Here is a 14750-nt window from a genome sequence, read left to right on the forward strand (position 1 = left end):
ACTTCTCGACATCCTCGTGGTTTGGGACACACTGAATGTAAACATGCAAGCATTTTTTGCGAGATTGTACAACAGTTGGATGGTAATTGCATTGTTTTTATCAATGGGTATGCAAATCCAATGTAATTTTTTCCAGCACAGTGCGTTCAAAGTAAATACCGCAGTTTCCCATCCTGTTTCTCGACTGTCTATGATTAAATTGAGCTTTGGAAAAAACAAGTGGTCTCAGATTGAAGATAAGTTGACACAAGCCGTTGGATGATAACTTGAGAGGAGTCTGTAGCTGTGTACACTGTCCTTAAACTTTAAGCATTAACACCTCTGTAGAACACCAGTAATTCATTTATGCTGTCTCTATCATCTGATTGCCACCCCTGTCTTTACTGCCTCACATTCTGAACTTTATCTATGCCATCTTGAACAGGTCATTGCTAACAGTTGTTACGTACATTGATTTGACGGCATATTAGAGTTCACAAAGCATTCAGAGTGTACTTGATCATGTCATGAAGTTCATTTTGAAAAGTATCAGAATGATAACATGATTCTTTTTCTTGTCTCTACAGATAAAATTCACAGTGTGGTTACAGTGTCTGTCAAACAAGTCAAATCTAAACTGCCATCCATTCTTAAAAGTATGTCTTTGTATCTTGCAAATAAAGACACAGAATACATCCTCTTCAAACCAATCAAGGTGAGTTGACCTTTGACCCACTCACTTCCATTCCCTGTAAATAGGTTCACAAACTAGCCACAGTTGTACCCTAGATAGCTCGAAGTATAAACTCTACATTTTTGTCCAAATACTGACATCAAAACTTTTTTCTACAAGAGGATGGGTCAAAAGTGCTTATTTAGGATCAGAAGTTGTGCTTAAAGGTATGGAAATCGATCCCAGGGCCTAGGAGTGGCACATGTAAAACAGTGTGTATCTTTGCGTCAGAGGCGGAATAAACTATGAGTGTATCTATTTATCCAGGAAATCTTAATCCCGACTGCTATGTTTGTACCCATATAGAGCCAGCCAACGTTAGGGACACAAAAAACAACACAGGGAACAAACAGGCAGTGGTTTTGAACAAAATCAATGTATCCGGTACTTCACCGATATTCGTAGCTTGACGCACTTTGAACATAGCTCGTAACAAGGGACAGAGGAAAGCCCATGGAACTATGTGTACAACTATAACAGCCAACTCATGTAGTTGGTGCACAGTGGAGATTTTTTGGCTCAACAACTTTGACGGATGATAGACTGACCTTTCCCACTGCAAGCAAATTACTATCTTACTCGATTCAGCACAAAATTTTCGTATTGACTGTTGACGCGGTGTTTACAGTTGTTACATGGTGGCAAATCCTTGTCGAATCGACGACTGCTGCGTAAACAGTCACTGAATAAACTTTGCACGCATTTACGACCACTGGATATTTTTACCGTTTTTAATCAAAAACCGTCCGTATATGCGTATGACGGTGACAAAAACAACACAAGGAATCTGGCATACATTGTTACTGAATTACTTTGACCAAAAAATTCACCTAAATTCCGAACGATGATCATACAGAACTCTGCAGGTTTCCGGACTAAACGACCCCAAACCGACCGGATCTCAGTCAACCGTACCGGGCTCGACGTCTACTCTGTCAGCGTTAACTCAAACTTTCATTCCAGACAACTTTACCCAACAAACTGGCAATATACTAAATTTACATTGAAAAAAATTCAAACTGTGTATCGTATTGAAAAAAATCTTACCGGGGCCACGGAGCAAATTAAAAAGCCAACAAACCCCAACAGAAACATTGGAATGATCATTAGTGTGCAAGGTCGCTGATGCAACAAGTATTCACAAAACGTAATATGTTGGAACAGTGCTTTAATTTACACCATGGTTGTTGAAAGCTCCAGATTTTCGGGAGCATTCGTTGACGCTGTTACCATACGCCACTCATATTGGATTATGAATGCCCAGCGAGATAGGGGGTATTTATAGGCTCCCCCTGCCTTTAAGGCAGAAACAGATATCAAAGTCAATTTTTAGCTCATATTTGGTTTTATATATAAATACCAAAAAGAGCTTATATGATGAGTCTGAGTGGCGTCTGTATGTCTGTGTATTTGTGGGTATGTGCGGATGTATGTCCGTCACACACAAAGGCTCCCATACCGCCAAAGCTACCGTCTCAGTATTTGGTGTACAGGTAGATGTAGGGGTTGAGATGTGAATTTGTTCAAATGAACACATCAGTGTCAAAATTGTGCAAATGAGGTAAGAAAAAGGGAAATACTGCAAGTGTGCAGGAGTGGTGGCAGTGAACTGAATCAGCCCATACATCTGAATAAGAGGATTTTGACCTTTAACCTATTTGTATGCAGGGTACCTATTATGTTTGGGAGTGGTAGCAGTAACTGAAACAGCTAATTGGTCATTTCCTGTCATTGTTTATGAACTGTGACATATTAACAGATCTGCTGAAACCATATGGATGTCTATTTTTGTACATCCATGGTAGAAAGATTCTCTGCTATGCATGTTGCTAAAGTTGACCTTCAGTATCTAAAGTTTCAGACCTTATTTACTTTTGTCATTCTTAATTTTCTGGTTTAAATATTTCTTGTTGTTTTTCTGGTTGTACTGTACAGAAATTGTCATAACATCAACGTATAATTTTCCTGCACTGAACAGATAGAAATAACACTTATTGTTGATCTTTGGTATGTACCCATTCTGATCAAATTTGAGCGACACCGTATAATTGCGGTATTTTTTATCAACATTTTCTGGTCAAAAGTCTGCATGTGGCAAAAAAGGTTCAACACTGCAGTTCACTGAAAACTGAGATCCAAATTAAAGAGTACAGGGTTTTCATCAGAATTTCTTTCAAGCAGAGAAATATACAATACAAGAGGAGAAAATGCAGGACAAAAGCCTGGCAGGGGAGTGTATATTAATGTTATTTATTTATTTATTTATTTATTTATTTTTATTTATTAAATCTTGTTTAATGAGGGTAGCCTGGTAAGCTTCAGTAAAGATGCTTATCTTCCCCAGGGCCCTCAAATGAACATACAAACTGATACAAAGCAGAACAACATGAAACATGACAAACAAAGCTAGAACAATACAATGCGCAGAAAAAAGTGGCCAGGAGTGAACCTGCACACAGGAGAAAAAAAATGCACAATCACACTAGATAACAAAAACAAATTTGACAAGAAAACTAAAACTCACAAACATAAAAATTATACCCAATAAGCTTTCAGGTAAGCAGTTTTAAAACTGCTCAATGAGTTACTAGATCTTATACTTAAATCGACATTATTCCACTGATTGGCACTATTTACAGTAAACCCTTTTCAATAAAAATCCTTATTTGTTGCAGGAACCACTAACAATTTTTGCATCTCAGATCTTATAAGTCTTTTATGATCAATTTCGGTAAAAAGACTTGTCATATATTGCGGTGCAAGATTATTTAAACATTTAGAATCCATACAAACATTCTTATAAACTATTCTATCTGGTAATGGCATTATATGCATTGTTTTAAATAAATGCTCAGTCGAAGCATTATACCTTGCATCACACATCACTCTAATAGCACGTTTCTGAATCTTATGCAACCCTTGATTGGGTTGATTGGGTGTTGATGCACCCTTACACTCTGTGAAAGAGGGTTGGTGAAATATGTTGTCTTGAAAAAGTCAAAAACTGTTTAGTACTCACTGAGGAAAAATGAGAGCTTAACCCCCTCTTATATGGTAATTTTGAAATACCGTACAGTAAGATTAACCAATTTAATGCCCTTAGCTGTGATCTGAGAAGGCCGATTGCTGTAATATGTTGTTTTATAACAAAAAACAAGAAAACTTACAAGGGTAAAGCTTGAGAGGGGGATCCTCTACTGGTAAATTTTTAATGTCAACGATTTGGTAGACATAGCTTGCTTCTTGACATTTTGACAATGTCACATGATACACTGTCTTGACTTTGTTACATCAAGTGTTTTATGTTTTATTTTCCTCTCAGCACTCTCCTGTATCTGAAGTGATTACTATCAAGTCCCTACAGCTTGTATAACATTTTGATTGTACTCAGTCTAGCGTTATTAATTTCAAGGTTTCCTTTTTGTTGTAAAGTTCAAGTTTTTGGAGTACATTGACTTTGCATGTACTCTATTCAACCAAAGCCAAATTGACTTCTTTCATTCTGTTGATATTAAATTATCCTCAAAAATTGGGGGTTTTTTTGTAGTCTGATCGGTTTTATTTCTTGGACCATACTGTGAGAGTCAGAGTAGAATATCTCAGTCAACCAAGGAATAACATCAATCTGGTTTGGTACACAAGGATACAAAGAGATATGAGCATTAACTGTTCATATGAAAAGTGATTTTTTAGATTAGGAAGTTATAAAATAACAAGAATAACAATTTTGTCATAACAGTGATGTACTTGAAACAGTGCACAGTAGAATAACACTAGCAGCTTTTCTCTGTGGAGGAATGAACTCTTTATGAAGATTATGTTATTAACATTGAAGTATTTATATTGGAAGAAGGTACATATTATCCTGTGTTCTCATTGTCTGTCATTCTGTCTGTATTTTTTATGAATTCATTCATCGCCTTGATTTGTTTGTTATATTGTGTTTATTGCAATGATTTGATTGTTTACAGGCCAATATACAGCAAGCATTTTCACAATTAAACACACTTAGCATGGAAAATTATACAGAAGAGGACCAACAAATTATCGGATGCCCTTCAGCAGAAGAGGTATGTCTCTTGATGTTTGTTTCTCTTCATAGTCTGTGTTCCATAATTGTGTATTTATCAAAATTATCATCAACTAGGTGTTTATTTCAGTCTCAAACTAAATAAATACAGTAGTTGGTTGGTGTAGAAATCAGCATTTTGTACCAGAAATGGTCAAATGTGATTATCTCGTATAGGCTCAAAGAATCATATCATGAAAAGAGAAAATTTTTGAATCTGTTTCATAGAAGATCTATCGTATTAGGTAGTTTTTATCATATCACTGCATTGGAAGGCTAGGAGTGATATGTGTAAGTTTGACATGTGTTTGAACATTGCATGGGAAACGCTGTGATCTCATATTGTGTGTGTGGAAAGACAAAAAAACATTAAAAATTTGTTTCTCACCCTAGTTCATTTACGATGTATATAATTTTTGTTTTGGTGGAGGAGAGTTGGACTCACACTCTTCAGTTTCTGAAAGTAACAACAACAAGAATGTTTATACACACTGGTAATTCTGACACTGTATGATAAAAACAAGTCCAATATCACTGTATCTGGCAATATTACTCTATCCAGCAGTATCATTGTAGCTGGCAGTATTACTGTAACTTGCAGTATTACTGTATCTGGCAGTATCACTGTATCTGGCAATATTACTCTATCCAGCAGTATCATTGTAGCTGGCAGTATTACTGTAGCTGGCAGTATTACTGTAGCTGGCAGTATCACTGTAGCTGGCAGTATTACTGTAGCTGGCAGTATCACTGTAGCTGGCAGTATTACTGTAGCTGGCAGTATTACTGTAGCTGGCAGTATCACTGTAGCTGGCAGTATTACTGTAGCTGGCAGTATTACTGTTCCTGGCAGTATCACTGCAGCTGGCAGTATCACTGTAGCTGGCAGTATTACTGTATCTGGCAGTATCACTGTAGCTGGCAGTATTACTGTATCTGGCAGTATTACTGTAGCTGGCAGTATCACTGTATCTGGCAGTATCACTGTAGCTGGCAGTATCACTGTAGCTGGCAGTATCACTGTAGCTGGCAGTATCACTGTATCTGGCAGTATCACTGTAGCTGGCAGTATTACTGTAGCTGGCAGTATCACTGTAGCTGGCAGTATTACTGTAGCTGGCAGTATTACTGTAGCTGGCAGTATCACTCTAGCTGGCAGTATCACTCTAGCTGGCAGTATTACTAGATAGGAAGGGATAACATCGCAATATCCTGTACCTAGGATGTTACATGAAGTGTCATCTTCAGTGACAGACTAATGACGGTTGCTAGGCTGCACAATGCATTTTCTGTTTCATTGATATCACCATGACAACTCAGAATATGTTCAGGGATCAGTGTAAACAACGGAAGTATGAAGGCCATCCATGGAATAGTCAACTAATCACTAACATCAATTCCATCGGTAAGATTAGTTAATATAGTGAAATGTGATGTTTTATATATCTATGTATTATATCTGTTTGCTTGGAAGAAGTAAAACAAAGCATATTCCAACTGAGAGAAGGAGAGTATTTGAAAAAGAGAGGTAGTGTGACAGATAGACTTACACAGACAGACTTATAGAGAGACTGAGAGACAATTAGATGAAATGTACTTACTGAAAGACTTTTTGAAATGAAAATTTGTCTCTTGGTGAATTTATGATGTCAGTTTCACTGATAAGCAGATGGCTTCACAGACAACTGACAGTAAACAGGTATACACCACACAGACAACCGCCACATTGTTGAAATTGGAAAAACATAGAGAAAAAAGGCAAATAGACAGCTAGATATATGGATATGAAGGAGAGACAGGCCATAATTTAAATGTTGGTTTGTCTTTGGATTTATGTGAATATTGATGGAACCAAAAATGACCTGTCAGCTGTATTTGTGTAGAGTAGTGATCCTGGACACAGAAGAAGAGCAAGCAATTAACTTATCAAATCAAAACTAGTTGATCAAGATAATATTTTATTATTTTAAACTGTCAACACTCAAACAAGTAACAAAACCTTTCACCTGAAATCGGCTGAATTTATTTTTTATCTTAAAGCTTTGTTTTTGAACTTTGATATTTTCATGTGTCAAGTATATGTGAAATAGAATCGTTTACACATACACCATTATGGTTAGTGTTGAAGGTGTTGTCAGTTTTGAAAAGCTGTTTGAAAGAGGAGAATGTGAGAAAGCATTGCATTGGTCTATTGAACCTCAATCAACCTCTTCAGCTTTGTAAAAACGGCAACACAAAATTTGTGAGCTAAGGATAAAAATAGGATAAGAAGAGTCGAGTATTAGAGGTGTTGTGGTCATTAGCCGGAAGCTGAAGGTTGTAAAAATGTCAAGTGATGTTAGCATATTGATTTGGTTGACCCTTACAAGACTTGATTGATTTGTCTGCCGTCTCTGTGAGGACTGACAGAAAATATTTTGTAAAAGAGTTGCTGATGTGTTCATTCCAGTTCAATATCTCTAATTAGTGTTGTCCTGGATATGTCTGATGAGTTTATTCACAATGTTGCGTACCTGTGTTTTATGTTTCACAGAACTGATGTGGAATGAAAACTGACGTGTTTATAGAGTAGTTGATTTAGCTTGAAGGTTAATAATCTAATCTGATGGAATCTGCTTGCTTGGTTCTTGTAATTCACAAAGTCAGAGATCTGTTCAATCAAGCAGAAAATGAAACGCTTGCCATCTGTCATTTAATGTAAGCATTACTGTATAATCATCTTGTTAAACACATTGTGTATGACCTATGCTTTCATTCCTTTCAATATGTAATTAATCCACATTTACATCAGAACAGCATAGCAAATTTTATATTCTGTTCTTTTCTCATTTGATATATCAACTGAATAGGAAAAAAGTTTTGATCAAACATCCATACAAATACACAGCTTTACAGCATTACTGGGATTAACATTTCTTTTGACCGTTTTCCCTGGTAAGCAGTCTACAATAGCCAGGATCCACTAATTCTTTAATCACATGTACCAGTGGACATGTTATTTCCAATGAGTTGTTTCTTATCAAAGTTCATAAATACAGATTTTTAACTCTGCAGTTTGATGACTTATCTTTAATCACGACTTTCCAAGATCACAGTACAGCCAGGCAGTGGAATTATGCTTGCAGGCAATGGATGCAATGTCTGCACTTTGTTTCATGCTGGATTAGTCACAGACAAGAATATCATTTTCCTTATCAGCAGAATTCAAAACTTGCCAGAGGAGAAAAAACAACGTTCTATCAAAATTTTAGAATAAAAATGAAGACTTGTGTGTTTCTAAGAATACAATTGTCAGCAAACAGCAACTAAATGTCTTTCAAATATTTTGATAATAAAGAGAGTAATTTTCAGAATAAAACAGCTAATCCTATATCTTTTCTCTGTGATTGGCAACAGTTGACACAGTGTCATTCCAGCACTTCAATTGGCACAGAGTTATTCCAGCACAATGTCTGTCTTGCTTTGTTCTTGAATAAACCAATGAACACTGTTACAGTGAAAACAGAGTCGGCGTGGACTCTCTGTTGTGCGGCGCAACAAAATAAATGCAGCCACAGACATTTTTTCAGACAGAACACCCAAACTAAACATCATCAAAGGCACACCGCCTATTCAATCAATCCCACAAATCAAATAAATGATTCAATTTGTACTCTTTTTGTACAAAAAGTTCCTCATGAGGAGTTGAGAATAAAACCAAAATATAGTAAATTATAAATAGAGAGAGCTTGAACGGCGCAGTATCATGTTTCCTGCGTCTACATACACAAATTTCCTTGGTCAATCGAGGTTGTAGCTTCAGTGAAACTGGGACAGCATCACCCTAACAAACACCACATTGAGCAGCTCAATATAGATTGCTGCCATCTAAAATGCCAGTATTATACACTTTAGATATATTATTTGATTCCACCTTCATCATCGTACGCCAGTTATAAACAACCAGATGAAATTCCGATGACAGCGAGCACACCGTCGACTGTTTGACCGACACCTCTACCTGTCCCCCCCTCCCCGCAACTCTCTGCACTACTAGAGTCCGTAGTGTGTTTTTCCAGTTGTTCTTCCTAAAGACGGAAAATCCTTGCTTCAGTTTTTGAGTTGAATAAAATAATCGATAATATTGAAATTTAGATTTTTTTCATTTCAATATTTTTGTTCAAGACATGGATATATTTGTCTTACTCATCCATGACAAAATCAACACGTTCAAATAAGTAAGTCCCAGTAACGCCAGAACGCCTTTTCAATAGAAAAAGATTTCATAACATTTGCTACATTGTCTGTGTGTTTTGTCTGTAAAAAATGTCAGTGGCTGCGTTTATTTTGTCGCGCAACACAAGAGAAAGTCCATGCTGACTCCGTTTTTGCTGTAATGTAAGTCATTAACAACATACATACATGAGGTCAGTGCAGAGAAGTTATACAGAAAAATGCTGTATTTATAAATTAATTGAAGCTAGTATGCGCCTCAAAAGTGAGACTTGAAACTTTTGCTCAAAGTTTCCTTAAGGAATATGTCAACCATTCTCTTTCAAAATCAAGAGTAAAAATCAAGGATCACCGTGCAAATTTTGGTACTAGAAAGACAAATTACCCAAGATTTATGGGTATCTGAAATTCAAAATGGCCGCCATCCCTGTGATGGAAAAAATTGAAATTTTCAATTTTTGAAAAACTAAAACGGTAAAACATTTTCTTACTCCAAGAGCTTTAAAAAGAACTCCAAAAATGGTAGACCAGAAAAGAATTTTGACAGTTTTAGAGTCAGAAAATCTGTTACCGAGGTGCATTCTACCCTAAAAGAGAGAGCATAGTACAGGGATGATAGTATATCATGTAATTAGCTACAAAGAGAGCATAGTACAGGGATGATAATATATCATGTAATTAGCTACAAAGAGAGCATAGTACAGGGATGATAGTATATCATGTAATTAGCTACAAACTCATCTATAAATAGCCATTTAAGAGTGGACAAAATTTATATCAATATTCATATCAGAATGGACAAAATTCTTGTTACTCTCCATAAAATGCCTCAGGTTTCTTCAATGTATCGGTCTTCTCTTTTAAGAGGTCCTGAGACCTAGAGAAGCTGTGTGGGGATATTCCTTAATCCATCAAATGTCTTACAAAAACAATCTGAGGATATTTCTAAATCCATATAATGTCTTACAAAATATGATCTAAAGATATTTCTAAATCCATCAAGTGTCGCACAAAAATGATCTAAGGATATTTCTAAATCCATCAAGTGTCGTACAAAAATGATCTAAGGATATTTCTAAATCCATCAAGTGTTGAACAAAAAGGATCTAAGGATATTTCTAAATCCATGAAGTGTCGTACAAAAACGATCTATTCCAAAACCTGGTGAAGGAAAGGAAGAGTGGCTTAACATCTTGTTTAATTATGAATGGCTTGGCTTGAATTGAAATTAGACTGTTTTGATCAAAACAGATTATAATCTGATAGCTTTGTTGTTTAATCCTTGGTGGATTTGTTGAATTTACATCAATGGCAAAGATGAGATGACAGATCAAATAACTGTATCATCAAATACACTTCATCAGATTTTCCTCCCAGCACAATATCCAGTGATAGTTGCTGCATCAGTGTATGCTGGTTGGCGTTGAAATCATTTGAACATGCAAAACAGCTGTGAGCGAGTGTAAGTTTGTTGCCAGTTGGTTTGTTGTACTTACAGTTGTATTTACAGTGTGGCCGGCTGATTTGCTCCAGTTTTAAACTAATAACTATTATTAGAACATAATGTAGTTTGACAATTCTGTAATTTCTGTGACATGAAATTCTTCATTACAACTTTTTGTTTGTACCTTGTTAAAAGAATAAAGTATAACATATATCATGGTTATTGGCAGGAATACAAGACTGTTTAGAGTTGACAGGGTTTAAAATTTCTGTTTGATTGAAAGTTGTGAACATGAAACACAAGGAATACATGAAGTAAAAATAGACTTGTCCTGCATTCATGATCCGCATTAAGTAAGATGTTATGCCATTCCAATTACTGTTTTCATTTAAAGTGATTTGAAATTTGCAAAGTACTGTAAGTTTTCTAAATATTTCATCATTGACAACATACAGAATCTACTGCAGGCAATAGTTTCACCAATTTAGATGGCTTTATAAACGAATTTTGATATGTATGATAATGGCATGTTCCTAAATTTTCCTCATTTTTACTTTTCAATTGTGTTTGTCAAGTATGCCTGGCTGTATCAAGCCAATTTAAATGTCTTTTACTGTATGGTCATTTAGAAATGCTTTTTACAGTTTAGATGTTTAGAACCTCAGCAAATGTCTTCCTGATATTGAAAAGATGTCTATTTTGACATGTACTGGGTATGCCAGCAAACTTGTAATGTTACACGGTCAATGGAAAAAACCTGGATCAATTTGCCTGGTAATGTGCATGACACGTCACTCTCAGCTATAAATAGCTGTCAATTGTCTGTCAACAATCTATTCAACTCATGCCCAGAAACCATGTGTGGCCAAGGGAATCACATTGCCCAGTCGTGATTAATTTTTGATACACCACACTTGATGAGTACTAATCATCATACCAGCCAATCAGGTCACTCCTTACAGGGAGTGGGAGGGTGCCAGCCAATCAGATCACTCCTGGCAAGGAGTAGGAGGGTACCAGCCAATTAGATCACCCCTTACAGGGAGTTGTCTAATGCCAATTCCATATTACTTCAATTGAAGTGTACTTCAGAGTTGATTTGGAATTGTCGGATATTACATATCAGAAGCTTGTTTGATATTTGTTATTAGAATGAAATTGATGTCGGGGACCGCACAGAGGCTTTCTTGCTCTTGTTTGATCAATTCAGTGGTCTGAAATTGATTAGAAGATATTGCATATGTCTCCATGGTTCTGAAATCCAGCAACATATCAGTGATAGTTATCATTATAGCCGTTTTGACTCATTCAGTCAGTTTATAATGCTGTCAGTATTGCAAGACATTTAAAGTGACTCTTCATGTTATGAAGGTATGATAGTGTCATCAGTATACCTTGATATTCATATGACAGTGGATGAAGATTTGGACACTCCAGAAACACTGCTTTTGATTCTCTGTCCTGCCATTGTGTTCCGTGAAACATTTGATGTGAAATTTTTGCAAGATACACTACCCTGCAGGATGACCAACGGTTCATTTGTGATGAAAGCCATGCGTCATTGAACACACCAAGACACAGTAATGCGATGCCGTAGTGTAACCATCAAGCTGTAGACTACTATATCACCTGATAAACCAATCCTGCTTTGGAATATAAAAATGGACCAGTAAGGCACAGCTGTACTTACTTAGAAGTATTTTCATTTCTTTGAAAGCTGCTGAGCTTCTATATCTCTCATTCTAAAGCTTTCTATGGATCTGTGAATTGAGATTCAGATTGGCATTGGAAACCAGTAACATGGGAGTCAGCGTACCAGCATTATGTCTTTGATGTGGACGTATGGACAAGACTAGAAGTGTCACAGTACAGTGCGTACTTTACTGTAGCACTTAACAGCCAACAAAAGCATTCTGTACAGTGATTTATGTCACAATTTCAGTGAGCAGACTCATCTTATATACAGTTAACCCAGTGTTACAACTTACAAAACTCTGATGGAAAGATGGGAAATTTCTTTGATTTGCCCATCTTTGAAAGAAACATGACAAATTTGACAAATGCCACCCTGGAGTTACCTCTTGATGAAGAATCATGGACAGTTCATCATACTATCATGTTTGTCATCCTCATACTAGAATCTGTCTTGATATTCTCTGGTAACATTCTCATCTTGGTTTCAATATGCATCAACAAGGCATACCTCAGACCATCCTACATCTTTGTCATCAGCCTAGCCGTGGCAGATCTATTTGTTGGACTTGTCTGTGTATTTTCACTGTTATTGATTGGAATAGACACCGACTCCCAAGCTGGATGTCTGATTCAAATAAACTTGATCATCACATCCTGTTCAGCCAGTATCTACAGTATCCTTGTCATTGCCTATGATCGGTACCTGGCAATCACAAAGCCACTCAAGTATATTCAAAGGATGTCACGAACTCGGGAAATTGTACTGGTCATTGGTATATGGACAGCAGCATTTCTGCTTGGCTTTATTCCAACCATTGGCAGCAGAAATAATATTTATGAGGGTTACTGTTCATTCCTAACAGTTCTTCATCCAAGATTCCCAATTCTACTCATATGTCTGGGTTTTCTGCCTCCACTCATTGTCATGATTTATTTCTATGCACATATTTATTCAGTTTCTCACAAACACTCGCGTCAGATCGCTGATCTTGAACGAGCAATGCAAGACGTCAATCAGATGAAACTTGCCCGTGAACTGAAAGCCGCCAAGACTGTTGCAGTGGTGATTGGTTGTTTCATTCTGACCTGGCTGCCATTTTTTATAGCGCTGACTGTTACGCTGATTTGTGCTGAAGATTGCCAGATGATGTATGTCCTTCATTATTTACTGCTGTTAGGATTCAGCAATTCAGCTTTTAATCCCTGGGTCTACGTCTACTGGAATAAAGAAGCTAGGGAAAGACTATGCTTCAAATGTCGGAAGAAACTTGCACGGATACGAGGACGTCCCAGTGTTGCATCAGAATGCAGTATCTCATCAGTTTCTCAGATGCACCGCCGTAGTGCAATTTCAACAGAGAATTCTTACATCAATGATGAACATTGCTGATTGGGTTTTTAATACCAGTTTAATATTTAAAGGGACAAAGTCGGTCATTTTTCATGAATTTTGTTTGATGCGAGATACTACTTATATTGTTTTACATGTTGAAAGATACTGAATAAATGGGTGGCCATGCATATATTTGACCCCAGTTTTAGAGACTATAAACAAAACCATCACGAAAATGAATTAATGGTCATGACCATTAATTCATTTTCGGGATGGTTTCATATATCTTGTCTAAAACCGTGATCGAATATATGCATGGCTACCCATTTATTCAGTATTTTTCAACATGTCAAACAATATAATTAGTATCTCGTATCAAACAAAATTCATTAAAAGTGGCCAACTTTGTCCCTGTAAATGCAATGTGTAGAAACACTAGCACCCAAAATTAAGTGTGTTCTCATCATCACATTTTAGCGTATTAGTATTATTTTAGTATTGGTATTTTTATACACATTTAACTCCAAACTTTGCCTTTATTTCTGGGCAACAGTTTCTTCAGCAAAAAGTTGTGATGAATGTGAAATTGTATGCATTGTTTGCAAAACATTTGGAAGATGTGTCAATGTGATAAAATTATCATGAAAACCTTGTGAACAGTATGTATCCCCTTGTTCTAGTATGGGAAAAATAGTATTTGATTCAAATTGCACAAAGGTGCCAAGTTCAAAGTTGCTGCAGGGATAGAACATCACCAAAAAATTCAATTCTGCTAGTTCTCTCAAGTTTTGATAAACCACAGTCCCTCCACTCACCACAATCCCTCCATGTAGCCACCCTCCACTAAAGTAATGTGTGAAATTAAGTTTCTGGTATGGTATTTTAAGAACATAGTAATTTTGAATCGTGTTTTGGTATGCCGTCTCAAGTCATCTTGCATTTCTTAGAAGTCACTGCATCAGTAAAATTCATTTGTCATCAGACAAGTGCATCAAATTTTCTGATGAAAAAATGAAAATACTTTAAGTTGATAGGTTGATATTTGCTCTGTATTCTTAAATCTTGAATAATCAAAGCCCTTCAGTCTGGTAGTATGGAGATACAGTTGTTTCCATGGTAACATTTAGAATATAAATACACCACAAGTTTAAAAATCATCTCATGGCATTGGCCAAATAAAGCCATTGGTCAAAGTAAAGCCATTGGTCAAAATAAAGCCATTGGTCAAATAATGCCATGGGTCGTACAAAGCCATTGGTCAAAATAAAGCCATTGGTCAAAATAA

The 14750-nt window shown here is 36.4% G+C and overlaps 3 protein-coding genes across 4 annotated transcripts in view; all 3 read left to right on the forward strand.

Annotated features, from left to right (window-relative positions):
• Positions 1–14750, forward strand: part of LOC139119492 (conserved oligomeric Golgi complex subunit 3-like) — a 57344-nt gene that overhangs the window by 28424 nt on the left and 14170 nt on the right. For both annotated transcript variants that reach the window (XM_070683343.1, XM_070683344.1), the window contains exons 20-21: positions 567–694; positions 4684–4782. In XM_070683343.1, the coding sequence (XP_070539444.1) occupies positions 567–694; positions 4684–4782 (227 nt within the window). The remainder of the gene's footprint in view (positions 1–566; positions 695–4683; positions 4783–14750) is intronic.
• On the forward strand, positions 4795–5971 carry LOC139118746 (uncharacterized). The gene is made up of 2 exons (XM_070682171.1): positions 4795–4813; positions 5259–5971. The coding sequence occupies exons 1-2, from the start codon at positions 4795–4797 to the stop codon at positions 5969–5971; spliced, it is 732 nt and encodes a 243-aa protein (XP_070538272.1).
• Positions 10039–13611, forward strand: LOC139119478 (glucose-dependent insulinotropic receptor-like). Its single transcript, XM_070683318.1, has one exon. It carries the CDS (start codon positions 12443–12445, stop codon positions 13520–13522), a length of 1080 nt encoding a protein of 359 aa, XP_070539419.1. The 5' UTR covers positions 10039–12442; the 3' UTR covers positions 13523–13611.

Source organism: Ptychodera flava, chromosome 19 (genome assembly GCF_041260155.1).
Source record: "Ptychodera flava strain L36383 chromosome 19, AS_Pfla_20210202, whole genome shotgun sequence".
Taxonomy (NCBI): Eukaryota; Metazoa; Hemichordata; class Enteropneusta; family Ptychoderidae; genus Ptychodera; species Ptychodera flava.